Here is a 27,200-nt window from a genome sequence, read left to right on the forward strand (position 1 = left end):
TTATCTCGAGCAGCGCTGCGAGGACTGCGAGAACTTGACGCTCCCGCCCCGGTTGCTGCCGGAGCTGAAGCCTCCGCTGCTCACCCCGCAGCGAGCCCCGGAGCCGAAGCTGCTGCCGCCGCCGAAGCCGCTGCTGCCGCCCCCGAAGCCGCTGCTGCCGCCTCCGAAGCCGCAGCTGCCGCCGCCGAAGCCGCTGCCGCTGCCGCCGCCGAAACCGCTGCCGCCTCCGAAGCCACTGCCACTTGCCCGGCCGAAGCCACTGCCCGCGCCCCCTCCCGCACCGAAGCCGCCGCCGAAGCCGCCGCCTAATCCACCTGCCGAGCCCGATGTCGCGCCGCCACTGCTGACCACGGCTGCAGGGGAGAGGACAGAACAGTGATTAGCGCCCAGCGCCCACCTCCCTCTATCGTAACTAATGGGCCCGGGATGATGGGCATGAGACCGAGGCGGCTTTGCTCCTGATGATCACTGTGATGCAATCTAATGGCATAAGGTGCTCGCCCCGTAGTGCTAAGTCCTTAATGAATCTCCCAGTGGTTCCTTCTACCTATGGTCAATTCTTGATGACGCCGTTGGAAATGATCCAGAATTTCTCTGCCCGTTAACAGGCTCCCTGCTGGATATTCCCGGTCCCATATAGATCAATTAATAGTGCCCTGAACCCAAAACAATGACAAAAGCAGATCTGCTGCCCCTTCCACCCATGGAAAACCTCTCCAACTTCCGCAGAAATATTTTCTAAGTAAGATGCTACTGCCCTGTGTGAGTGTAGATATTTCAGAATCGGTTCTCATTGTCATGATTATTTTGGCTACTTACAGATGCTGACAGCGCTCTGGCACTCTCCAGACATCCTATAGGAGAAAGCAAGAGACAGATAGCTCTGTCACAAAGCAAATTTCCAGCAATCTTTCATGGATGAAGGTGTTGAACAGCAACCAGAACTAATTCAGAAGCCAAGCAGATCAGTGCTGTTTCTGACCCTTCTGTGGACCATAACAGACCCCTGTGCACACTGGTTTCACTTGAAATTTGGCCATCTATGGAGAGAGTGGGCTTGTGAAAGCAAGTGCTTCTCTGCAGAGCCTGTGGAAGGTGGAGGCCTCTCTCCATACAGCAGGCCTCTGTTCTCATTTACTTGGTCATTTATCAGGCTCTCAGCAGGTGCCTTCTGTCAGGGAGGGTGGGGAGATGGAATTAGAGCCCACCTGCACTCCTCCCCCTCCAGCAGCTTCCTGTAGGTGGCGATCTCCACATCCAGGGCCAGCTTGACATTCATCAGCTCCTGGTACTCCTTCAGCAGCCGGGCCAGGTCATCCTTGGCCTGCTGTAGGGCAGCCTGCAGCTCTTGGAGCTTGGCATTGGCGTCCTTGAGGGCCAGCTCCCCGCGCTGCTCAGCCTCAGCGATGGCCGCCTGCAGGTTGGCATTCTGGGGCAGGGAGAGGCAGGAGAAGAGATGAGCCTAGGAGGGTCCCATACTCTCTGAGTCTTACAATAGCTTATCCCATAGCAAGCATTTTCAAGCCAGGCAACAGCACTCCCCAACACCTCTATCTTGTCTTCATCTACTGAGATATTTTCTCTATGGATTGCCAGCCCTCTAGACTGGCCTGGTCTTTGAACTCCCTGGAGGCCAGTGCTGCCTGAGATGACCCCAGAAGTCTGTTCCAGACTAGGACTCATGAGATCCTTGCCCCCAGCCCCCGCCAGTCCCATCCATTGCCATCCCACCTGCTTCTTAACATTCTCGATCTCAGCCCGCAGCCTCTGGAGCATCCTGTTGAGCTCCATGATCTCACTCTTGGTGCTCTTCAGGTCATCCCCGTGTCTGCCAGCCGTGGTCTGCAGCTCTCCCAGCTGGGGAACAGAAGAGAAGATGAGGTGTTGATGCAGCTTTGACTGACTTGTCTCTCCATCCCTAACATCACCCACCCATTCTTGAGGTGCTCAGTAAGTATTTGTTCAAATGACATTGATTATGCTTCAGCAGGGACACTTTGGAGGCCACAGTTGCCATCTGGGTTGCCATGGTCAGCGTTCTCCCACCCTTCAGTCCCTGAGCAAGCTAGAATCTGTCCCACATGGTCTGACAGGGGACAGTGGAACCACCTTCCACCAGGGCCGGCACTTTCTGCAACTGAACAACCAACCATTCGAAAGATGTCCCCAGAGAGTAGAACCAAGAGGAGTCCTCCCAGTGACCGCAGGGGACTCACCACCCAGCAGGCCCACGGGCCACGGCCTCCCTGAAACCTCTCAGAGGTGTCTAGCTCCCACCTTGGTCTGATACAGCGCCTCAGCCTCGGCCTTGCTTCTCTGGGCGATCTCCTCATACTGGGCCTTGACCTCGGCGATGATGCTGTCCAGGTCCAGGAAGCGGTTGTTGTCCATGGATAGGACCACGGATGTGTCGCTGACATGGCTCTGCATCTGGGACAGCTCCTACCAACACAGAGCCTATTAATTTCTCAGGGCCTCTGCAACAAGCATACAGAGGCCTGGAAACAACAGACCCATTCTCTGGCTCAGCACTGAAGGTACACCTACCCCACCCTGCCCCGCAGCTCCTCAGAGAACCCCAAGTCTGCCGTCCACCCTGTGGAACCCCAACAAGGGGCCCTATCTCTTCCTGGGCTCTAGATACCAAAGTGCCCCAGTCTTGAGACTATCTCACCTTCCCTTGCTCCCCTCTTAGGAGGTAACATCCTCACCATATCATAGAGGTTCGTCAGGAAGTTGATTTCATCCATTAAGACATCCACCTTGGCCTGAAGCTCCACCTTGTTCATGTAGGCGGCGTCCACGTCCTGGGAAAGACAGAAGCATAAAGGCCTCATTCCCCCAAGGAACAAACAACAAACTGCACGTGCAGCAGGAAAAAGTCAGGAGAGGCTGGTGACTGACCAGTCCTTGTCCGAGGCTGGTCTGCACGTGAAGGAGTAACTCACATCCCACTGGGATGATTCAAAATGGAAAACAAACGAACTGACTCTTTTAGGGATCTTTCCAGACTACAAAGAACCTGGCTTCTCTTTTTTGCTCTAAGTGTCTGAATTTGGCAGCTCCATGGCGGTGGAGTAAGATTTCCCAGCTCAGCTGGAAACCTGTGCCCACAAGCCCCAGGAATCTCACACACAGCCCTTACCTTCTTCAGGGTCACAAATTCATTCTCAGCAGCTGTACGTTTATTGATTTCATCCTCATACCTGTAAGGATTAAAAAGAAATAGCTGAGTTTGGGTTTTGAGGTAGTCATAAACACCACTTTCGTCTGAAACTGAAAGTTCATCTCTCCATCCCTGTCCCTCAGCAGCCCCTCTCAGCGGAACACATCCTCCTTACCATCCCCCTCTTCGTTAGGGGGACCGGCCATTCCAGTTTGCCCCAGCACACTGGCCTTGTTCTAGCACTGAAAGTCCCACATCCTGGGAAGCCTCTCTGTGCCAGGGAAACTGGGACGGTTGGTCAGCACACCATGAGTTGTCCCAGCATCCTTCAGATCCTAGAACCAGAATCTTCCCCAACATGGACCATGAAGAAGTGCTTCCTCAAGCCTACACTCATGCCACTTGCCATAACTTCCCTTGTCTTTGGGGAAGGAGGGTGAGCAGGGAGCCCAATGAACCAAGCTGCCCTCTGTGAAGGTAAGGAGAGGAAGACAGTCTAGGTGCTGGGGGCGGGGGGGGGGGGGGGGGGGGAAGGGGGGGGGGAGGGGCTGGGGGGGGGGGGGGGGGATGGACAGAAAGAGTGTGGGAAGAGCTGGGACTCCGAAACCTGGTTGCCTATGGCAACTTCCCATTTGTGCATCTGTCACTCACTTCTTCTTGAAGTCCTCCACTAGGTCCTGCATGTTCCTCAGCTCCGAGTCCAGGCGGCCCCTCTCCCCCAGGATGCTGTCCAGGTAGCTCCGCTGGTTGCTGATGTAAGTCTCAAAGAGGGGCTCCAGGTTGTTGGTGCTGGTCATGGAATTTGTGCCCTGCTGCTGGAGCAGGTTCCACTTGGTCTCCAGGACCTTGTTCTGCTGCTCCAGGAACCGCACCTGCATCGGGGGGAAGCTGCATCAGGCAACACTAGTGGCAGAGGCATGGTGTGGGGGAAGGTTCTGAACCACCAGTGGTTCAGGTAGGACTAAGTGTCTGAATCTCCCCATCCCCCAGCACAAAGGCCTAGAAAGGATGTGAAGTTAGGTCCCTACTGTAGCTGGAGAGTCTATGGGCAGATGACTGCTTGATTTGGGCTGCTAAAGATGCAGCATGGTTTGGAAAGTTCTAGAAGGAGGAGAAACACGTGGGACAACTGGAAGTAACCCCTGTCTGGAAGCAGTTTTAAAGATGACTGCTCTGCATCCCCAAGGGACTTCAGGACTCTAGCCCAAACTGCAAAAATACAGTGCACTCTGCAGAAATGTACTTGAACTCAACAGCATAGCTTCTAACTAAAGCTCTGCTGACACTCAGCCCTTCAAGGGATGTGAATCACTGGGAACTGATACTGATTGGAATGCCATAATCAGCATGGCAGGGAGGATCCCATCAGTGTAAGCTACCCTGGTCTGGAGGGCACCAAGCACCCCTCTCTTCCAGACCAAGTCAATTTAGGGGTGCAGACTCACTGCCAGCTTCTCTGCAGACCTGTTGGGACTAAGGTTCCAGGTAAGCCTCTTTAATCCCTTCTTTAGGGCATCCACCTCCTTTGCCTGGCACAGGGGCAAGGAGGGAGCAGGCCTCCCAGAAAGCCTCAAAGGGCAGCTCATGTCCAAAAAATGCCCAGTCCTGGGTCAGACCCGCCCCTGCCAGGGGTCGTGGCTCTTGCTGTGTGTTGCCAGTGCTGCAGCCCGGGCCTAAATAAGGCAACAGTCAGGAGACTGGAGCAGGGAGCCAGAGAAGCAGGACTTGCAGATGTCCAGGTTCAAAGAGGAGCCCATTGTCTTCCCTACACAAGGGACCATGTAGGCAAACTCATCAGCCTTGAACGTCTTCCCAGACTGTAGAGCTCTGCCTAACCATCCCCCTCCAGCCTGGCTCATCCAAGATTGATCCTAAACACTGTCTGAAAGTCAAACTCAAAGTCCCAGCCCAGAAATGGGGGCCCAGTCCAAACTTCATCACCTTGTCGATGAAGGAGGCAAACTTGTTGTTGAGGGTCTTGATCTGCTCCCGCTCCTGGGTCTTTACTTGCCCAATCTGGGGGTCGATCTCCACATTAAGGGGCTGCAGGAGGCTCTGGTTGACGGTCACTTCCTGGATTCCTCCGGGGAAGCCACCAGGACCAAAGCCACCAGGCCCCCCAAAGCCACCAGGCCCACCAAAGCCACCAGGCCCACCAAAACCACCAGCCCCTCCTAAGCCACCAGCTCCTCCAAAGCCACCAAGCCCACCTAAGCCACCAGCTCCTCCAAAGCCACCTCCCATTCCTCTGCCACCACCAAAGCCACCACCAAAGCCACCTCCATAGCCACCCCCAAAGCCACTGCCACAGCTGCTACGCCCTCCCCCAAAGCCACCAGCCCGGGAGCCACCAGCCACACTGATGGAGATGCTCTTGTTGCCACCCAGGCTGTAGAGGCTGCGACTGCCAAAGCCACCTGCTCCGGCCCGGAACCCACAGGCCCCTCCGCCAGCTCCCCCAGAGCGGGCCACACAGCTCATCCTGCTGCTGCCAGAGACCACGGCAGAGCGGCCCGAGAAACCCTGGCTGCCGCCACCAGATGTCTTGCAGACTTGTCTGTTCATGGTGAGAGAGCTTGATGAAGGAAGAGCACGAGAGTTAAGCAGGACACTGAGAGTCAGAGGAAGAGGGAAGGGAGCTGAAGACTTGTGCAGAATAAATCCCTTTATATACCTCAAGGAGGTGGCTGGGCTCAAACCAAAGAGAGATAATTAATCCCAAACAGTTATGGGTGGGGTTTGCCTCCAAGGCAATAAGTTTGTTCCAGGCTACTAAACACACCTTGAAAATAATCTGAAATGGTAAAAATGCTAAGGTGGCAGGCTTACCTGGCAGGGGGTGGCGCCTGGCGTGCCCCATGCTTGGGCATGGCCACCTCCTAGCTTTGTCTGACAGGACCCAGGAGGCACACTCATCCCTGCCAGGTGCTCAGCAGCCATCTATCTGCCTTCCGCTGTGGAATGACTGGACTGGAAGGTGGGTTCGGGAGGTTCTGGTTGTCTGGGTAGTGGAAACAGTGAAGCCCACCCAGACTCAGTGCAAGGATCTCGACAGAAGGGATGATTCAGTTCACTCCACAGCCAACACATGGCCGTCGAATACCCACTGTGTGCCCAGCTCTGTGCTAGGTTTGGGAATGAAATGATGACCTCTCTTCCTCCCTTTCTGGAAACAGAGCTCAGAGCCATGACAAATCTTCCTCCTATCCCAAGCTGCAGGTCAGGAGGCAATGGCATTTGGGTTCATGACTGTCTTCCAAGAAAAAGGGCAGTTAGCACCTATGCACTTTGATGAGACAACAGCAAAATTCAACATGAGAAATGTTTGTTTGTTTCCTTGCTTGCTTGCTTGCTTGCTTTGAAAATTTCCCAGAGAAACTGTACATTATTCCATATCTTGGCGCATCTCGAAAGCTTCCTTTCCTGCTTCCAACATTTTTGCCACTTCTCTGGTTTCAGCCCAAGTCCCAGAGGACAGGAAATTCAAACATCAATTCTACCACCTGTTCACCAAGTAATTACTGATCTTCTAACTCGTGCTAGGCACGGTGCAAGGTACAGATTCTCCGTGGTGAACAGGACACACGGGGGCCATTCTCAGGTTAAGGGACTATGCTCCCAGGAGTCTGTAGCCTCAGTATCCAGACCCATCCCCAGCCTCGGGAAGCCGGACCAGCAGTGCCATAGCACGGCCATACATGTCTGACTCCGAAAGCCTGAGAACTTGCCAGCCTGGTGTTTTTCAGAGGCTTAGGACTGGGTTTGGCTTGTCCAAGAGGAAAGCCTTCCTGCCAAATTAGCCGCTTATCTCTCCAGGACAGGTCTTTTTTCGTTCTCTCCGCCACACGTTAGGCCCTGCTAAGGGTGTGGCTTGTGCAGAGCCGGCAGAAGCTGGCTCAATGAGAAGGGAGGAAAGGACAGGGGGTTGTTCAGGGCTGGGTGGGGCTGGGAACGGCCCAAGTGCAGAGGAAATGAAATTTTCTTCTGTGACCTGGTTCTCCCATTTCTGTCCTTCTCTCTGCCATTTGTTACTCACAGGCTACCCATCATCTTGGCCCCTTCCTGAGAATAAAGTCATAAGCTTTCCAGGAGTTTACGATCTTCTTAATGTACTGGATCCCTTGCTTCTTAGCACCGTGCTTTGCCAATGATAGATGCTCATAAAAGTTGTTTGGTTGAATGAATCAATCAATTAATCAACTGATGAATTCATGAATAAATTAAGGCTTTACTGAATTACAGCCAAATAAAACCGGTCAAAAGTGGGTTCAAATCCCATGACATGAGGTAACCTAAACTAATTGAGATTATCTTAGCATGAGGAATCCAGACCTCTCAAATCTGGTGTGCAGATATACGTGCACAATGAGTGCCTCCTCCTTTCCAGTAAAAAAAATGTGGAATCACAGTTCGGGAACCAACCAATTGAGAATCACTCCATCAGAGGGGTGGGGGGATGGGCAAAATAGATGAAGGGGGTTAAGAGACACAAACTTCCAGTTTATAAAATATTTATTTATAAAATAAATCTCAGGAATGTTAAGCACTGCATAGGGAATATAGTCAATGGTATTGTAGTAACTTTGTATTGTGACACACACCCTGGTGAGCATTTTGTAATGTATGTAATTTTAGAATCACTATTTGCACACTGAAACTAATGTAATTTTGTATGTCGATTATATTTTAATTTAAAAAGAATCAATCAGGGGCACCTGGATGGCTCAGTTGGTTAAACGTCTGCCTTCCGCTGGGGTCAGGATCCCAGGGTCCTGGGACGGAACTCCGAGATGGGCTCCCTGCTCAGAGGGGAGTCTGCTTCTCTCTCTCCCTCTGCCTGCCCCTCCTCGTGCTCTCTCTCTCTTTCTCTCTCTCTCTAGCTCACTTGCTCACTCGCTCTCAAATAAATAAATAAAATTTTAAATAAATAAATAAAGTCCCAGAGTCAGCTTGAAGTTGACTGGGTATTTGAGATCCTACAATCTGCCTCTTGCCCTGTACTAGGATCCCCTCCCTAGCAAGTCTAAACTGAAACTCTGACCTTGCCCAGCCACTGACCCAGGCTTCATGACATGTGAAATTGGCCCAAGGCCAAGAGGGTGGCCACCAATAGCCACCCTCCTTCACTTTTCTCCCTCACAAGAACCACATTTTAAAGAATGAACCAAACCCAGAGCTGGGCCAGCCCCACCCCATGACTAAACATGACCAAAGCTGTTTAGATCCTCTGGGTTTCAGCATCATTAACCATTGAAGATGGCAATCACCTCGGCCCCTCTGAATCTCGCAGGAACAGAGCTAGATGAGTGGGATCTGTCGAGTGTTTCAAAAAATATTTCACAGGGGCGCCTGGGTGGCTCAGTCAGTTAAGCATCTAACTCTTGATTTCAGCTCTGGTCTTGATCTCAGGTCCTGACTTCAGGGTCGTGAGATGGAGTCCAGTTTCGGGCTCGGCACTCAGTATGGAGTCTGCTTAAGATTCTCTCTCTCCTTCTCCCTCTGCCCCTCCCCACCCCACGCTTTCTCTCTCTCTCTCTCTCTCTCTCTCTCTCTCTCCTTTTCTCTAAAATAAATAAATCTTTTTAAAAATGTGCCACAGGGACGCCTGGGTGGCTCAGTTGGTTAAGCAGCTGCCTTCCGCTCAGGTCATGATCCCAGCGTCCTGGGATCGAATCCCACATCGGGCTCCTTGCTCATCAGGGAGCCTGCTTCTCCCTCTGCCTCTGCCTGCCATTCTGTCTGCCTGTGCTTGCTCTCTCTCCCTCTCTCTCTCTGACAAATAAATAAATAAAATTAAAAAAATAAAAAAATAAAAAAAAATAAAAATAAAAATAAAAATGTGCCACAAAAATTGGGCCATATTTCTTTTTCTTAGTATTAAAAACCAAGTACTTTAGAGCCAAACGGACCCAGTTTTTTAAAATTTTTTTAACGGAAATCTAACTGACATACATAAGGGTAGTTCAGGTGTACACAGACGCAGTTTTTAAACCTCAGTGTTGTCACTGCACATCCCTGAGCAAGGTTTAACCTCTCCAGGCCTCAGTTTCCTTGTCTATAAGATTCAGTTATTAATGATATGTTTCTCATAAGGTCATTGTCATGCCTGGAAAGTACCTAGCATACCACCTGAGTTCAGGCCATGTTCACTATCATTGTTAACTATTTTTGTCAGCTTTCATGCCTGTCAAAAGAATCAATTCCACAAAATGATTATTCCACTTGCATTTATCCATGGAGCAACCCCCCCCCCCCCACCCAGGGAATGGGAGCACAGCTTGGGGCTGGATAGATAGAAGCCATATCGAACTCCATGACTTGGGATGAGGGGAAGCGGGGCCTCAACTGTCAGCCTTCCACAGAGAAACCAGTGAGCAAATATGAAGAGTGTTTTCTGAGCCTTGACTGTCTCAGTTGCCGTGTGGTAGAATCGTTTCCAAAGAGTTCACAGTCTAGACAAGCCAAACCAAGCAAGACTGTAAAACTGTTTGTTGTGTAGTGGGTGCTGTGAGGGCGTGGACAGTTGGAAAAACACAGAATCACACAGGAAGGCTTCATGAAGAGACGTGAGCCAAAACTTCTGAGAAGAGCAGGATTAGAGAGAAGGAAAAGCATTTCAGCCCAGGTGGTCATGAGCCAAGTCTCAGTGTTGAAAACAAGCATGGTTGGATTCAGAAAGTGATGACCATGGCGGACTTTTGTCATTTGTGGCTACACAACATCGTGAACACCATTCCTACATTTTGGCTATTTCCCACATTGTGATTCCCACCTTCCTAGGGCAAAATCCAGAAAAGATGTTCCCAGACTCCTTTACAGCTGGAGGCCAGGCCTCTGGCCTAGATTCTTCCAATGAGGTAGACCCTTGTGAAACTCAGACTCTGATATAGATGATGTAAGGAGATAGCCGTGGACAGACAAAGCAATTGGGCTTCCTAGAGAGTGCAATGACGGACACATCTGGGCCTCCATGGGCAGAGGTGGGATGTTGTCACTTTGCCCCAAACATCATGGGCACAACAGCAATGGCCACGTCGTTGTCACCAGAGCAGCCCCCAGGTGTGGCTGAGCATGACTCCAGGCTACCCAACTCCCAGAGATGCCGTGGGCAACAATGTCCCTTAATACACTATTTTTCATTTACATTTGACAGAATGGATGTTCATATTTGCAGGTATGAGCCCTGACCAATACAGGGATGAGGTAGCCCTGGCTAGAGAAGAAAGGGACTGGAGGGTGGAACAGGATGGAGGGCCTGCCTGACAGAATGAGGTTGCTGTGTGGCTGGGTGTGGGCCCTGAAGTCTAGGGTATGAATCTCTAGGATTCATAAACCCACAGTTAATCAAGGTACCCAACTGTCCCCCAACTGGGGGAGATTCCAGCCATGGCCAGAGCTCACTGATTCTAAGCCATACTTGCCATTCCTCTGGAGGGAATTAGCTTGAAGAAGAATCTTTGAGAAGCAAAGTCACAACCCACCACTGTCTTCACCTAGTTCTAGAGCTGGGACCTCTCCAGACAGTAGCAGAAGGAGTGGAAGGAAGGGCTTAATCTACTCTTGTTCTGCTGCCACAATTTCAGAGCAGGCATTGCCCATGAGGGAACAAGAAGCCAACCAGGAACTGGAATGTATTAGCAGGACTAGAACATTGATTCTGATTGAAGAGTCCTCAGTGATACAGGTGATGGAAGTGGAGGAAGCAACCCTGGGTTGAAATTCATGATGGTCCTGCCCAGCCCTCTGGATTGGCAAGACCCAATAAATATTTGGAAAAAACACAGTTGACTTACACTCACCCTGTGCATCTGGATTATTTGAAGCTTAATTAAGCATCCTAAGCTCTTCTCCCTAGATAAATGAGTGAGTCACTGTTTTACAGTGTATAAAATCAGCCTCATAGGACGCTACAACCAGGAGGCTGGCCAGTGTACTCTGCCTCGAGGCAGTCCCCTGTCTTTCCACAAAGCCTCTCCTGCTCTTCAAGATCCCCATGGAAGGCTCTTTATCCAAACTTCTGGCTTACCCAGGCCATCAAGGCACCACTCTAAGCTGAGGAAGTTCTTCTTGGATCTAGCTTCAGTACCCTCTGCTCCAGCAGGAGGCCACCTCTTTGTGGGATCAATGAAGTCAGGGTCTACAGGGGTCTCACCCACCTGATCATGATGCCACTTTGGCTCCCACCCCTGTCCAGATCTGAAGGCCCCTTTTCACATCAAAAAATTATATTAACCTTCACATAGATTAGAATTTGTACTTTCAGGGCGCCTGGGTGGCTCAGTAGGTTAGGGCCTCTACCTTCGGCTCAGGTCATGATCCTGGGGTCCTGGGATCGAGTCCCACATCGGGTTCTCTGCTCAGCAGGGAGCCTGCTTCCTCCTCTCTTTCTGCCCGCCTCTCTGCCTACTTGTGATCTCTGTCTGTCAAATAAATAAATAAAATCTTTAAAATAAAAAAAAAGAATTTGTACTTTCAATATTATTGGAGAACATACACTTTTACTGTGAACTCAACAATGCTTTTAAATAAAACTGCATTTTACAATCACATACATTTCAAAATGGCAGTATGAAAGACATACGATTTATTCAGTCTACAGACATGTGTGCACATTTGGATGCTTGGAACCCTGGCAATTAACACAACAGTCCCTTGAGACCTTTAGCCTCAGGGCTCAAACTCCTTCCAACCAGCCTCTTCCACTGTTGGACCGCTCTGTCCCTTAGACAGGTCTCTCTGTCCCCATGTGAAGTTCCCTGCCAGGCTGTGCCCTCTGAGTGTCAGCACTGCCATCTTCCCTGCCTTTGTGTTCATCAGCATCTGGTCCTGGCAGGCCTTTAATGGATGTGACCTGAACTGACATGACTTTGCTCTCATCTGGCCTTCCAGAGCAACACTCACAAACCTCCCTGGCTTCTGTAGGACACCTATTCTGATATAAGAAAATACTCTTGAATTTCCAGAAGCTGTTCTCAGCTGGGTTCAATATACCCAGCTGCTTCTCCCAGTTTCCAGCACTCTTCACTCTATTTTGTGAATGAAACTCTTAAAATCTCAGTGCCTCATTAAGGTATAATACTCAAAGGTGATGTACTGTGTGACAAAACTGCTATAAGGACTGTCTGTGATGTGGACGCTGTGCTTCTTTCAATGCAAGTATAGGTTTGCCTCCTTCATCTGTTGGCTTACATGGGTCCTGCCTGGGGGAAAGATACAGGCTTTCTCCCAGGTAAGCCAGGTAGTCCTGGGCTTGAATTCTGGCTCTGCCTCTGATTTACTTGTGTTCTTGGGCGAGTTACCAAACCTCTCCAAGCCTTAGCTTCCTCATCTGTAAGATAAAATAATAGCAGATTAATCTTCCATAGCTGTTGTGAGAATTGAATTAAATAATGCATGGTAAACATATGGTACCTAGACATCCTGAATACCCAGAAAACGTTCACTATTATTGTGTATTTGCCATTTTGTGCCACTCTGGGATATGTTCCTGTTCTCACATGAGAATGAGCACTAACATGGACACTTCTGTTGCTCTAGAATAATCACAGGTTAATTCAGTGAATTAATTGCTCCAGTGTGACCCAAGCACCCGTTTTCTGCATCAATTCTTTTTTTTTAAATATTTTATTTATTTATTTGAGAGAGGGAGAAAGCACAAGCAGGAGGAGGGGCAAAGGGAGAGAATCCTCAAGCAGACTCCCCAGTGAGCACATAGCCCAACCCGAGGCTTGATCCCAGGACCCTGAGATCCTGGACTGAGCCAGCCAGGCCCCACTCTCCATCATATTCTTGACTTAATGTCCTTCTTCCACAGATGCATAACATCAGCCCTGCCCAGCCTTCCCGCACTCTCTATATTCATGAAATGAATATTTATTGAGCACTTACTATTTACCAAGCACTGTTCTAGGCACTGGGAATGCAATAGTGGAAAAAACAGATGACATCCCTAGTCTTCTAGAGTCCCTGTGCCAGTAGGAGACAGACAATAAAGAAATAAATATATATTTGTCAGGCTGTGAAAGGAACTACCAAATAAATGCAGCAGGAGAGGGGAGTAATCATGACCAGGGGTGCTATCTCAGAGGGTGGTCTAAGGGGACCTGAGCTAAGAATCTGCATGCAATCATGTGAGTAAAGAACATCCTGGCAGAGGGAACCACAAATGCAAAGGCCCTGAGGCAGGAGTGTGAGGACCGTGTGAGGAACAGTATGGGGCTAGCACAGCTGAAGCAGAGTGAGAGAAGAAGAGCACAGTGAGGTCTGAGGCAGCTTGGAGACAGGACAATGAGGCTTCGAGACACTGAATAAGGCCAGCTTTTACTCTGAGAGGAGAAGTCTCTGAAGTGTTTCAGCAAAGGCAAGACATGAGCTGACTTTTAAAAAGATGAGTCTGAGTGCTGTGTAGAGATTCAGTTATGGGGTCAAGGGAGAAGGTGTTGAGACCGGCTTCCTCTTCCTAAACTTCCAGGACAGGCACTTGCCTCCCAGTTTTAAACAATTCACTTCCACATCCTGCAGTGAGAATGAACTGAAGGAACAGTACACTTACAGAGAAGAGAAATAAGACAAGAAAACTGAGAGAGATGCTCTCCCTCAAAAAACTTTTATCTGTAAGCTTCTTCCGGCACAATGGGAGCTCTCCACCGTGTGGGTGCTGAGTCGTGTTTGTCCAGCATGCTCCTGAAACTGCAGGTTGTCTACAGCAGAAACCCCATCTTGTCCTCAGCAGGAGATTCCAAAAATCACTTATGAAGTTATGAAATAAATTGCTTGAAACAAAAGCTAAAAGGGAAGGAGGGGAGAAATGTCAAGTGATCACTTAACCCAGGGAAGAAAAAGTTAACAAGAAACTTAGATTTCTTTTTCCACGCAATGATTTGAAAAGCAGGGCTCTCGCTGTCTCTGCTGCAGACTTCGAGGGAATCAGTTGGACATAAAGCAGAGGGTGTGATCACAGTGGGAAATAAGGTGACCATGGGATACTACTTAAGTTCAGATTCAGTGATTGACAGCCCCCAGTATATGGACGGTACACAAATACTGAAGGAATGGATATCAGTAGGAAGAAGACGCTTTTGCCAGGAGACAATGGAGTGATGACAAGCCTCTTGGGTCCTGGAACAATACCTCATGGTAAGCAAGAGCAGGAAAGGAGGCAGAGCAGTGATAAGGCTTAGCATTCTAGCTGTGTGAAGCTCCCGACGTTGAGTCCAAAGCACAACCTGAGCCTAAAGGCCACACCCTGAAAGCAGGTGGCCCAGAGTTCCCTCTTCCTCTCATCCAGAGCTTGTTCTTTCCGACATGCCTCAGTCTGAGCTTGTCTAGTCTTAGAGCACAAACCCCAAGCCCCAAAAAACTGGACGATGGGTCAAGCCATGGTCCTCACAGCCTGGCCTCAACCTACCTCCCCAGCTCCCACTCCCACAACCTTTGCCCTTAAAAGTGGAATTCTAAGGATGCTAAGCTGTTTGGCACACTTAGTTATGCCACACTTCCCTTCTCTTGTGCTGATATTCTTGCTGCCTAGAGCACCCCTTCTACCCTGTGCCTCTCACCCCAGCTCCAGGTCCATAACCCTTTACCTGGATGACTCCTACTGTTGCTCTTTTTTTTTAAGATTTTATTTATTTATCTGACAGATGGAGATCACAAGTAGGCAGAGAGGCAGGCAGAGAGAGAGGAGGAAGCAGGCTCCCCGCTGAGCAGAGAGCCCGATGTGGGGCTCGATTCCAGGATCCTGGGATCATGACCTGAGCCGGAGGCAGAGGCTTTAACCCACTGAGCCACCCAGGGGCCCCTCCTACTCTTGTTCTTAATAGTCTCCGGAAAGTATGGAAAATCTGTGTCTAATGTGTCTGCCTCCCTGACAGTCCCCATAGGCGCACACACATACACACACACACACACACACACACACACACATAATAAACTATGTCCTCCTTAAGAGTGATGGTCCCCTGTAATGCTTGTCAAGCTGAAGATCTTAGACAGCTGATTTGCAGGCAGACAAGTGCCCAGTCTAATGAGTGTAATGCTGCAGCCCCTCAGGACACCACACAGGGAAGGGAGTATGATCAGAATGAGGCCTGAGGAAGCCCAAGGGAATCAAAGGAACAGGGTGAGCCAATAAGGTAGAGCTGCTCAGGACTTCCTGGAAAAAAAAAAAATTTCCTCTTAGAGGAGATTAGAATCCTGCCCTCTACCCATCTCTAATACCCAGGCCTACCCGTCCTTCCAGATCCAACTTAAATGCCACCTCCTCCATGAAGCCTCCTGTGATTGCCAACCCCCTCACCCAAGACTGAAAGTAATTTCACCCTTTTCTAGACTCCCATAGCCCTTGTTTGTAATTCCCAAGAACATGTCTATCAGGTTGCCAAGTTACATATGTTCTTGTTTTTATCTAGTCATTATTATCCCAGTTGAAAACTCTGTAAAAGAATACTTTAATTCTTATTAGAACATTGCCTAGGACATTTGTTCATTCATTAAACCAACACATCTACTATGTGACAAGCACACTGACCTTGAAATATCAAAATGAATAAATCATGGTCCTTGCCTTACAGAATTCAAAGGCTAATGAATGGGTGGATGGACGGAGAGATAGATGGATGGATAGATAGATGGTAGACTGATGGGCAGTGAAGGATGGATAGGTGAATGGCAAATGGCAATCCAAACCCTTTCTGCCAAAAAACTCTCCCTAGCTCATCTAGCTTCTCCTTTAAATTTTTGAGGACCAAAATAGTCTTCGACAAAGCAGGAAAAAATATACGGTGGAAAAAAGACAGTCTCTTCAATAAATGGTGCTGGGAAAATTGGACAGCTATATGGAGAAGAATGAAACTTGACCATTCCCTTACACCGTACACAAAGATAAACTCAAAATGGATAAAAGACCTCAGTGTGAGATAGGAATCCATCAGAATCCTAGAGGAAAACATAGGCAGTAACCTCTTCAATATCAGCCACAGCAACTTCTTTCAAGGTATGTCTCCAAAAGCAAAGGAAACAAAAGTGAAAATGAACTTTTGGGACTTCATCAAGATCAAAAGCTTCTGCACAGCAAAGGAAACAGTCAACAAAACAAAAAGGCAACCCACGGAATGGGAGAAGATATTTGCAAATGACAGTACAGACAAAAGGTTGATATCCAGGATCTATAAAGAACTTCTCAAACTCAACACACACAAAACAGATAATCATGTCAAAAAATGGGCAGAAGACATGAACAGACATTTCTCCAATGAAGACATACAAGTGGCTATGAGACACATGAAGAAATGTTCATCATCACTAGCCATCAGGGAGATTCAAATTAAAACCACATTGAGATACCACCTTACACCAGTTAGAATGGCCAAAATTAGCAAGACAGGAAACAACGTGTGTTGGAGAGGATGTGGAGAAAGGGGAACCCTCTTACACTGTTGGTGGGAATGCAAGTTGGTGCAGCCACTTTGGAGAACAGTGTGGAGATTCCTCAAGAAATTAAAAATAGAGCTTCCCTATGACCCTGCAATTGCACTACTGGGTATTTACCCCAAAGATCTAGATGTAGTGAAAAGAAGGGCCATCTGTCCCCCAATGTTTATAGCAGCAATGGCCACGGTCACCAAACTGTGGAAAGAACCAAGATGCCCTTCAACGGACGAATGGATAAGGAAGATGTGGTCCATATACACTATGGAGTATTATGCCTCCATCAGAAAGGATGAATACCCAACTTTTGTAGCAACATGGATGGGACTGGAAGAGATGATGTTGAGTGAAATAAGTCAAGCAGAGAGAGTCAAGTATCATATGGTTCACTTATTTGTGGAGCATAACAAATAACATGGAGGACAAAGGGAGATGGAGAGGAGAAGGGAGTTGAGGGAAATTGGAAGGGGAGATGAACCATGAGAGACTATGGACTCTGAAAAACAATCTGAGGGTTTTGAAGGGGTGGGGGTTGGGAGGTTGGGGGAGCCAGGTGGTGGGTATTATGGAGGGCACATATTGCATGGAGCACTGGGTGTGGTGCATGAACAATGAATTCTGTTATGCTGAAAAGAAATTTTAAAAAAAATTTTTTTTGAGGACCAAATCCACAACACTTCAAGTAAAAAACCTACAGATGCAGAACAATTTTACATTGACCCCCAAGTCAACGCAAGAAACCATGGGCAACAAGGAGCTTGAGTCCTGGGGCTTACACCAAGACCCTTCATGGCGACAGCCCTACACTCCCAGCCTTCTCCTCATGGGGTACAGAGGTAACTATTCAGTCTCTACCTTTAACAGAGCAAACAGATGGAGCAGATGCTAAAATGGCCTCTTCCCATGGGGTGCCTGGGTGGCTCAGTGGGTTAAAGTCTCTGCCTCCGGCTCAGGTCATGATCCCAGAGTCCTGGGATCAAGCCCTGCATCGGTCTCTCTGCTCAGCAGATAGCCTGCTTCCCTTCCTCTCTCTGCCTGCCTCTCTGCCTACTTGTTATCTCTGTCTGTCAAATAAATAAATAAATAATCTTTAGAAAAGTAAAATGGCCTCTTCCCTCAGCCTGTTCCTTCCTTTTTAAAAAAAAAAAAAGATTTTATTTATTTATTTATTTATTTATTTATTTATTTATTTATTTGACAGAGAGAACAAGAGAGCATAAATAGGCAGAGAGCCAAGCAGAGGCGGAGGGGGAAGCAGGCTCCCTGCTGATCGGATCCTAGGACCCTGAGATCATGACCTGAGCCGAAGGCAGAGGCTTAACCCACTGAGCCACCGAGCCACTGCCCCTGTTCCTTCCTTTGGTCCCAGGATGCCCACCATTACCTTGTCCTAGAGGGTAATAAGGGGGGACAAAACTCCATTAGTTATTTCCCTAGATAGCTATTTCACTAAACCTTGACCAGCACCCAAGATATAGTAGTTGATCTGCCTTATTCTGAGGTCCTCTGGTGTTAGAATCCAAAGCCTGGGTCCCAACAGTAAGCCAAATCAAAATCCCGCAATGGGGCAACATTAAATAAACCCCTCTTTGCTGTATCCTTCAGTTTCACTGCTGACAAAGGAGAGAGACTTCAGAAGTGTTGGCAAGAATTTTCCAAAGCCAGAAGGTTGGACCCAGAGCAGAAGGTCTTGGTAAAGGGAAAGGGACCTAAGCAAATGAGGCCATTGCTTGGGAGCCAGGAGCCGGAGCCAAACCACCTGTGAGGTTGCAGCCAAGGCTAGAAGTCAAGAGCTTGGAGAGTGAGGGTCAGACCAGATGACTCAAATAAACTGAGTTAAAGATCTGCCAACCCACATTTGGGCCATTACAATGTGAGAAGTGATTTTAGTAGGCCTCAAGGTAACGCATTTTGGAGGGTATTGAGCATGTGGGGCCTACCAAGGGGCAGGTAATGCAATCTGTGTCTCCATAGTTCCCTTGAACACGAAGAACTGGCAGGATCCAATTCAAAGGATCTAAGAGAAGAGCCGTGTTTATTATCTCAGGAGTGGATTTTCCCCTTCAGATAATCCCTTTTGTATAGCCAGGCAGTTCCAAACCTATGGATCATGGCCAGGATCCACTCCCCTGGACTGTTTTGGTAATAGAGACCAACAAGAATGTTTTCCGTCTTTATGTAAACCAGGAGTCTTCTTTATAGAAATAAAACACAAACATACCCTTGTAGCCGCTTGCCTACAAAAACATTTATTCTGAGATACACACCCAATCGATCTGAGTTTCCTATGTAAAGCATTATACTGAACCCTACTCGAGCTGACTACTTCCACACTTTGCTTGCTCAGAGGGCATGAGAAATTCATTAACCTGCCCCCAGCTTCTCAGTGTGGCCCACCACAACCTGCACCTTCCTGGTAGGTAAACTTCAGAAGTCTCTCCCCTGCCACCAACCCTTGACTCCTCCTCCCCACTCAAGAAACTCAGAAAAGAGCCAATTCAGCATTTTCCCAGGGCAGGGGCTGTTGTGGTGGGAAAAAGTCAAAGACTTCCTCCTCTGACACCAGGACAAGACAATGGTAAGATTAGGGCAGGGCTTCTGAAGGACCAGCCTTCCAGCCCAGGAAGCAAGAGCCCCTGAGATTAACCCTTTGTTAATCTCTGCCCCTGCTGCCCTGAGCCTGCCTCCGGGTCTGTGTGAAGGACACATGGGCAGGGACTGGCCTTGGGCAAACTGTGTGTCCTTCTGTCTGCACAGAATAAAGGCCCAATGGGCACTGTGCTAGAGGGATTGGAGTCTGAATGAATTGCCTGGCAGTCCAGGGTAGGAAGCACCAATTGGGTGGCCAGGGAAATGAGTGTATTCTGCATCTGCAGTAGGAAGGATTTAGGTCAGACCACAAGAGGAGCTGTACAGGAAAATTATGTTCCTCCAGGTATCTTGGAACTGGTCCAGTATGGAAACAGGGCGTCCACAAAGGACACAGATCCTCACCTCTGACTGTCCTCACCCCATTCTTCATTTCTTCAATCATAATCTCCAGAACTAGTCCCAATCAGGCAGCTTCACCTGGCAGCTTCTTACCACTCTAGCAAACCTGCCTACCCTCTCCCACACCCCTACTACTCAGGGACAGCAATATAGACATAACCCCAGACATAACCACCTGAGATGGGAAGTGAGCACAGCATGAAATCTCTGTGAGGATGACATGCTTCCAGCCCTCCATCCAGCAATCGGGACCTTGTTGATTCTTGAAACAAGTTCCTTAAAGCCTTGCTGGTCCAGTAGGATTGAGTCCTCCACATAGAGTCTCATGAAAATAGGGAAGCCTTGCTAGATGCTAAGTATAAACTCTCCACAAGCTCCCTAACCCCCATTCCATATTCAGTGGAGACCCCCTAACTGCCTCTCCTCAATTCCTTCCCTCCAGATTCACTGCAGGCTCAGCACTGAGATGGTCCTGTTCTGATTTCCTATCATCTTTATGTCATTGTTGGTTGTTTTGAGTTTGTGACCCTCTTCTATAGGCAGGTTTCAGGCTCCACACACTGCATTTCTCCCTCAAATTAGTTGATGACCTTGATCTGTGCAGACAGATCCTTCAGGCCCCAGCCTCCTCTACTCCCACCTGAATTCTAGAAACTTCTCCCCAGAGAACAAGGACAATGGCTCAGAGTGAATGATAAAAGCATTTTATTAAAGATTCACCCAAAGATGGATAGAGGGAAGGAGAAGGGGTGGATGGGACACTGAGGGGTTCCTGTCCTGACCTTGCAGGGCCAGTTGCTACCAAGTGACAGAGGAGTTTGGTCCTGATGTAGAGGGATATGGGATCCTGGGTTGGGAGGGGGCATACATGACCTTGATGATTCTGGAGATGAAGTTCTTGATTGTGTTCTCCTCTGACCATGGGAGGTAAAGAGTCAGACATTTCCCATTCCAGGTGGATCACCAGGCCCAAATCAAGAAGAAACTACCAAACTCCAAGAGGGCAGAGCCCACACTGAGGTGACATTGGTAAGATGAGTCCCAGAGAGGGAGGGTGGAAGTGAGGGTGAAGGAAGCACAGAGACACCAGGGCTGGGCCCAGCTGGGCTCAGGGACTGCAGGGACCTCATCTCCTCTATCGGTGGGATCTCTTGGTCATAGTGGTGGTAGAGATGATCTTGCTGCCAGAACTGCCACAAACACCACCACCAAACCCAAAGCCACTTCCGGAACCAGAGCCAAAACCACTGCCCAGGCCAAATCCAGAACAGCTTCCTAATCCTCCGCCGATGCCCCCGGCCCTAGTGCCACCACTAACCACAGCTGTAAGAGAGAGGCAGAGGATATGGTTATTCCAACAATACTGTCAATCAGGGGTCTCCACCAAACCAGGGTGAACAAACAGCCATAGCAGGAGCAGAAGGTACTTACAGATGCTCATGGCACTCTGGCATTCTCCAGATATTCTATGAGGGAGAGAAAGATCAGTGAGTCAGTAGAACCCTGAACCATGCTTAGTTCAGTAAACAGGTCTCAAGCACCTATCCCATCCTTATGCAGTCAGATTAAAGGACTGAGTGAACCTGTTGTCTACTGCCCTGCATCGTAATGCACCCATGCGGTAATGAAGCAGGTGGTCCAGCAGAGGTACAAACTCCTGGTACTGAGGTCTCTCCCTCCCTCACATTCCTGGCCTGCCTTCCCTATCCCACCTGCACTCCTCGCCCTCCAGCAGCTTGCGGTAGGTAGCGATCTCCACATCCAGGGCCAGCTTCACACTCAGGAGCTCCTGGTACTCGCGCAACATCCGGGCCAGCTCCTCCTTGGCCTTCTTCAGGGCTGTCTCCAGTTCTGTGCACTTGCTGTAGGCATCTTTGAGGGCCAGCTCCCCACGTTGCTCTGCATCAGCCACAGAAGCTTGCAGAGTCTGGCACTGTAGACAATGGCAATGAAGGGGCAGTCATCAGCGTCCTGCTGTCAAGGCCTCTCCACCTGTCCTCTGTCCTGCGCCAGCTTTTCTTGGGTTAGGATACCAGGATTCTGTTTGTCCTTCTCCCCACCTACTCTACTCTTAGGCATTTCATTGACTCCAGCCAGGCCCACCAATGTCTCCACCAGACTGATCAGATGGAGATGAGCAAAAAAACAATGAAGAGTCAAGAAACCTTATTTATCAGGGTGTCATGTCAGGTTAAGTAGGGTATTGCTGAAAAGACCTGGGTATGGCTTATATAAGGAGTCACAAAGCCCCTTCATGCAAGCTCAGGATCTTCTGGCCTGAGGCCTGATCTTCTTGTCTACTATGGAGGGGAGACACCCATCTTGGGCCTCCGGCATCATACCATGGCCAGAAAATGGTGACACTTACCTGCTTCTTGACATTCTCAATCTCAGCCCTCAGCCTCTGGATCAACCTGTTGAGCTCTGAGATCTCACTCTTGGTATTCTTCAGATTGTCACCATGTTGGTCAACCGAGATCTGGAGCTTCTGGACCTAATATCCAGGAAAACACAGGGAATGAGGGGTCAAGGGTGTTTGGGTAGGGTCTGTTCTCAAGTCAACTCAGCAAGAATAGGCACAATAATGGTGGCAAGGATAATACAAAATGTCATATAATCTCAAATCAGATGAGGATCAGAGATTCCTGGGTGATTAGTTCATCTCTGACTTTTGGGCTTGAGCTGTGATCACCTGTTCACAGAGATCAAAAGCAGAGCCCCAGAAACCCCAAGGAGAGATCCCTGACACCCACCTTGATCTGGACCAGGGCTTCAGCCTCAGCCTTGCTCTTCTGGGCAATCTCCTCATACTGGGCACGGACCTCAGCAATGATGCTGTCCAGGTCCAGGTCCCTGTTGTTGTCCATGGACAGGACCACAGATGTGTCTGAGACATGCATCTGCATCTGGGACAGCTCCTGCAGGGAAAATATCACATGTCAGGCCCCCAGAGAGTCTTCCCTAATCTCTGACACCAGAAATCCTCTGTGGTCATGGAAATGGCCATGCCACAGGCTCAGATGGAAGCAGAGATGGCTGGCATCCCAGTGTGTAGGGAGGTGGAAGAATGGTAAGCTTCTATGTAGAAATCAAGGGATTGATGACATTTCAAGACAGAGAAGTAGTGCTTCTAGTCTTCACTGGCTTTCTGGGATCCATAAGCCACCCCACGTCAGCAGATTTCAGTACATTGAATAGAAGGGAATGGAATGAATTCATATTACCAGGGAAATGCTAGACAGCAAGAAATTCTATCCCACGCAATCTTGAGATCTAATGACCCCTTTTAAGGCAACATCTGGTTTCAAAAACCTCCTCACTTCAACTCTATCTCCGAGCTTGCTGAGAGCACCCTCACCAAGTAAGGGAGCTGGAATCCTTTCAAAGAACTGTGACTTCCCACCGCAGCCTCACAGATTTGGGATTCCCTTCTTCAAATGCAGGGAGATGGAGTCCTCACCGCAGCAAAGAGGACCCTCAAGAAATTGATCTCATCGTTCAGAGCATCCACCTTGGCCTCCAACTCCACCTTGCTCATATAGGCGGCATCCACATCCTGTAGAGAAGGCAGGGAAGAAAGAGACAAGGTACAGAAATTCCAATAGGGGCAAGGGGGTGTTAAGTGACACACAAAGGTGTTCTCAGCAGCATTTAGGAAAGACATCTCAGCACCAGGAAAAGTGGCAAGGGACTAATCATTTGATGTCCTCTGTCCTAAATCCAACTGCAGAAATGGAAGTTAATGATCCAAATGGGCATTTTCCCCAACTTCAATTCCTTATGGTCTGGTTCAGTTACCCCCTCCTTTGACCACATAGATCTGGATAGTACCAAGTGGGATAAAGGAGAGGCTAAGATGGACCAAACACATGATTCAAGCCAAAGACCACTCCTGAGGGAAAGAGTACCCTCGCAGCCCCTTTGGCCCCTCCTTCTTGTCTTACCTTCTTGAGGACCACGAAGTCATTCTCTGCAGCTGCACGCTTGTTGATCTCATCTTCATACCTGGGGGTAGAGGTGGGAAGGAGAAGACAGAAACCCCACAATGAGCTGATGTTTCCTGGACCTCTGCTGCTGGGTTTCAAACACCTAACTCTTTGGAAATATCCAGGTAATTGTCTACATTTTCCCATTTTCATACAAATATCCATTCAACCTACATTTACAAGTTACATGCATGAGATACCGGTCTAAACCTGAGTTTATTTAGCGATGTGAAAGTCAAACTTAATAAAGACTGTTTCCCAGATACAAGGTGGGAGGAGGACAAACAACCACAATCTGGTTGGTTTTATTTCTGTAGAAGGGCTGTCCATTTGGTGGATTCAATTATCAGGAAGGTTGCCAACACCAGTTCTCTTTCTTTGTTGTGAGAATGAATAGAGAGAGGCTGCTGGGATTATCTCAGCTCTGTAATATTAGGAGCATATTTTTTTTTTTAAAGATTTTATTTATTTATTTGTCAGAGAGAGAGAGAGAGAGCACAAGCAGATAGAGTGGCAGGCAGAGGCAGAGGGAGAAGCAGGCTCCCTGCTGAGCAAGGAGCCCGATGTGGGACTCGATCCCAGGACGCCGGGATCATGACCTGAGCCGAAGGCAGCAGCCTAACCCACTGAGCCACCCAGGCGTCCCATATTAGGAGCATATTAAGAACTACTATGTGTTAAACAGTCATTATGTCCAGTGCTATGCTATCTGATTTCTCAATCTCATTTAATTTCACTTAATTCTCAAAAGCTAGCATTATTATCACCATTTTAAAGATGAAGAAAAACAAGGCTCAGAGAGGTTAAGTAAGTTACCCAAGAGCACATAACTAGTAACTAGAGGACTCAGTATTCAAACAAGGTCCATCTGTCTCTATAACCTGTATTCTTCTGACTATGCTACACCTCTGCTCATCTGTATGGTTTTTGATCTTGCTTGTATATGGCAAGGCCAACTCCCTGAACATATCACTCATTTTCTGTTTGAGGCAACTCAGAGTTACGAGACCTCACCCCATTAAAAAGGGCCCATGTAGATGCAGGAGAACAAACTAGAGAACCTTCCTGACCCTTTTGGGATCTCTTCAGAGCTGGAATTCTAAATGACTAGACAGGAGCCCAAGAGCCTGGGGCATGGCTGGGTGGACTCTTTCAGGCAGCATCCTTCTTTCCTCTGCACATACTTGGTCTTAAAGTCCTCCACGCTGTCCTGTGTGGTCTTCAGCTCAGACTGCAAGCGTCCTTTGTCATTGACCAAAGTATCCAACTGCTTCCTCAGAGCACTGATGTAGGCGTCAAAGAGAGGCTCAAGGTTTTTGCTGGATGTAGTGGTTGTCTGCTGCTGGAGGAGGTTCCACTTGGTCTCCAAGACTTTATTCTGTTGCTCTAAGAACCGCACCTGTATTTTAAAAAGTCACCAACCAGCAGATGAGGGCCTGAAGCTTTGGCAGGAGGACTGCCCAAGGCCAGCCAGGTGACTCAGGAGCCATGCAAGTAGGGCCACCAGGTTGCCACTCCAGGTACCATCCACTGGGATCAAAAGGTGGCCCTGCTTCATGGCAGCATATGGGCCACATGCGTTGTGGAGAATAGAGCACAGCCAGAGCCACAGAGCCTGACTATGCAGCAAGTACAACTTCTTGACCCCAGAGATCCAGAGGCCCTGGGGGGAAGGTGCCAAAGAGAACATCGAACTTTTAGGAAGTAATAAAATAAACAAAAGTAGGAGATACAACCACAATCTGGGACTCTTGCATTTAAAGTGATCCTGACCTAAGGCAAAGGAATGATGAATTCACTGACAAATTTTTAAATAAATGGATCTAGTGTGTCTCTTTAAACCTGTGTACAATGGAGTCTGAATAGTTAAGATCAAGGCCCTAGACACATTCTGAGTCTCAAGCCAGGCTCACCCTGCAAGGGGACTTCCTGGAACTCTCCCTCTCTCTACAAAGACATCTAACCAGATAAACCAGGGTAGCAGCTTGGCATGATATTCCCACTATGTGCTTCAGAGCTGAAAGAAAAGCAGGTTAGGGTGACTGATCACAGTCTGAACCCAAAAGGTGAGATGAGGGAAGATGAGACAAGGAAGCACAAAACCCTGGGTCTTACTTTTGTATCTGTATGTTCTGGAGTCACCATAAAGCCTCTTTAAGCTACTGATGACTTATTCAATGAGTAAGAAGAGCAAACACTGCCACTCAGTCTACTTTGAGATGGATCAGTCTTGCCCCATTCATCTAAGAAGACTAGAATGAATGTACAGAGAGCCAGGGCAACCTTGACTGAGTGGCTATACTCATCCACTCAGCCATTAACCTCTGGCTGACTCAGCAATCCGGGCTGACCTGCTTGCTATCATCCATCATACTTGGCTGCAATTGAGCTTAAAGAACTTGAATCTCTAGACCCTGCCCGGAAAAAGAAGTTGGATTACAAAAAGAAAAGGAGACATCCCTCTTCTCTTCAAACAGATCCAGAAATGAGCAATTTTTCCCAGGGTCAGGAAGATGAAGGAGATGACCCTCCAAGGTCCCAGACCTTGGAACCCAGAGTCTGTCATTGGCATCGATCCCCTTTCCATTTGGGAAACCAGCCTGGTTTTCTTTAGCTCCGACAACAGAAATGCCAAGAGTTATGTTAACTATAATTCATTTTAGTTAATTAATAAATTATTAACCATGTCATTTCTGAAACCAAAATCTGAGAAAAAGGTGGGATGCCTGGATTCAGAAAAGTTGACCGATCTGCCCAGTATCCCACAGCGCCTCTAGGAAGACTCCAAACATCGCACTGGTCTGAGCAGCCTGTGCATTGGTCTCACCAGCCAAGCACAAAAGAGGAAGACACAAAAGAGGAAGGATTCCCCTTTAACAGCTGGAACACAGAGGCCCTGAGTTCAGTGGTTTTTAACGCTGCGACAGGCTCAGTTCTGAGACCGCAGGACTCAGAAGCCCTGGTTTCTACCACCTTGTCTGGCCACGGGGACAGCTCACCTTGTCGATGAATGAGGCAAACTTGTTGTTGAGGGTCTTGATCTGCTCCCGCTCCTCAGTCCGGACCTTCTGGATCTCGGGGTCGATCTCCACGTGGAGTGGGGTCAGCAGGCTCTGGTTGATGGTGACCTCCTGAATCCCGCCAGCAGGGCAGGTAGGGAAGGCAGGACCACCCTGTCCACTGAAGGAACCCCCAAATCCACTACCGAAGTTGCCAGCACCAAAACCAGCTCCAAAGCTGCCAGGGCCAAAACCTCCAGCAGACCCGAAACCAGCGCCTTGTCGGGACCCAGCCATGCTGATGGCGATGCTCTTTCTCCCCCCAAGGTTGTAGAGGCTCCTGCTGCCGAAGCCTCCAGAGGAGCAGCGGCCGGTGCTCCCAGACACGGAGACTGAGCTGAATGTAGCCCTCTTGACCCCACCGACAATGGCTGAGCCACAGCTAAAGCCCTGGGACCCACCTCGGACACACTGCTGTCTGGCCATCATGGCTGGTGAGAGCAAGCTTGGAGTTGTCAGACAAATGAGAGGGGCCAGGCCTGTGAATGCTGCAGCCCTAGCCTGGGTCTCTTATATGTGCTGGGGCAGCAGGGCTTGGTTGCAGGGGCATAAAGGGAAAAATCTAAAACA

General features: G+C 48.8%; 2 protein-coding genes across 4 annotated transcripts; both read right to left on the reverse strand.

Annotated features, from left to right (window-relative positions):
• On the reverse strand, nt 1–5,790 carry LOC111157784 (keratin 3). Of its 2 annotated transcripts, XM_022519418.1 has the most exons (10): nt 5,377–5,784; nt 5,108–5,340; nt 3,818–4,038; nt 3,146–3,206; nt 2,712–2,807; nt 2,278–2,442; nt 1,732–1,857; nt 1,209–1,429; nt 820–854; nt 1–353 (listed from the first exon to the last, which is right to left on the reverse strand). In XM_022519418.1, exons 1-10 carry the CDS (start codon nt 5,729–5,731, stop codon nt 1–3), a joined length of 1,866 nt encoding a protein of 621 aa, XP_022375126.1. In that variant the 5' UTR covers nt 5,732–5,784. The 2 variants fall into 2 exon arrangements, with proteins under 2 accessions (XP_022375126.1, XP_022375125.1); XM_022519417.1 differs by having other exon boundaries at nt 5,108–5,790.
• A 14,483-nt stretch (nt 5,791–20,273) lies between these two features.
• Nucleotides 20,274–27,069, reverse strand: LOC111157827 (keratin 4). Of its 2 annotated transcripts, none has more exons than XM_022519495.1 (9): nt 26,571–27,069; nt 24,756–24,970; nt 23,530–23,590; nt 23,046–23,141; nt 22,339–22,503; nt 21,954–22,079; nt 21,298–21,518; nt 21,017–21,051; nt 20,274–20,908 (listed from the first exon to the last, which is right to left on the reverse strand). In XM_022519495.1, the coding sequence occupies exons 1-9, from the start codon at nt 27,057–27,059 to the stop codon at nt 20,721–20,723; spliced, it is 1,596 nt and encodes a 531-aa protein (XP_022375203.1). In that variant the 5' UTR covers nt 27,060–27,069; the 3' UTR covers nt 20,274–20,720. The 2 variants fall into 2 exon arrangements, with proteins under 2 accessions (XP_022375203.1, XP_022375204.1); XM_022519496.1 differs by having other exon boundaries at nt 21,298–21,512; nt 21,948–22,079.
• Between the last annotated feature and the right edge of the window lie 131 nt (nt 27,070–27,200).

The sequence above is a fragment of the Enhydra lutris genome, unplaced genomic scaffold, assembly GCF_002288905.1.
Source record: "Enhydra lutris kenyoni isolate GAN:26980312 unplaced genomic scaffold, ASM228890v2 scaffoldscaffold56, whole genome shotgun sequence".
Taxonomy (NCBI): domain Eukaryota; kingdom Metazoa; phylum Chordata; class Mammalia; order Carnivora; family Mustelidae; genus Enhydra; species Enhydra lutris.

What these genes read in the sequence shown, in the direction of transcription:
- LOC111157827 (XM_022519495.1), bottom strand. Translation starts at nt 27,059, where the DNA reads ATGATGGCCAGACAGCAGTGTGTCCGAGGTGGGTCCCAGGGCTTTAGC. An exon ending in GTGGAGGACTTTAAGACCAA is followed by an intron (nt 23,591 to 24,755) that starts GTATGTGCAGAG and finishes CTCTACCCCCAG; the next exon opens with GTATGAAGATGAGATCAACA. An exon ending in TTGAGAATGTCAAGAAGCAG is followed by an intron (nt 21,519 to 21,953) that starts GTAAGTGTCACC and finishes CATTGTCTACAG; the next exon opens with TGCCAGACTCTGCAAGCTTC.
- LOC111157784 (XM_022519417.1), bottom strand. Translation starts at nt 5,731, where the DNA reads ATGAACAGACAAGTCTGCAAGACATCTGGTGGCGGCAGCCAGGGTTTC. An exon ending in TTGCCTCCTTCATCGACAAG is followed by an intron (nt 4,039 to 5,107) that starts GTGATGAAGTTT and finishes CCCCCGATGCAG; the next exon opens with GTGCGGTTCCTGGAGCAGCA. An exon ending in CTGGAGGGGGAGGAGTGCAG is followed by an intron (nt 855 to 1,208) that starts GTGGGCTCTAAT and finishes TTTCTCCTATAG; the next exon opens with GATGTCTGGAGAGTGCCAGA.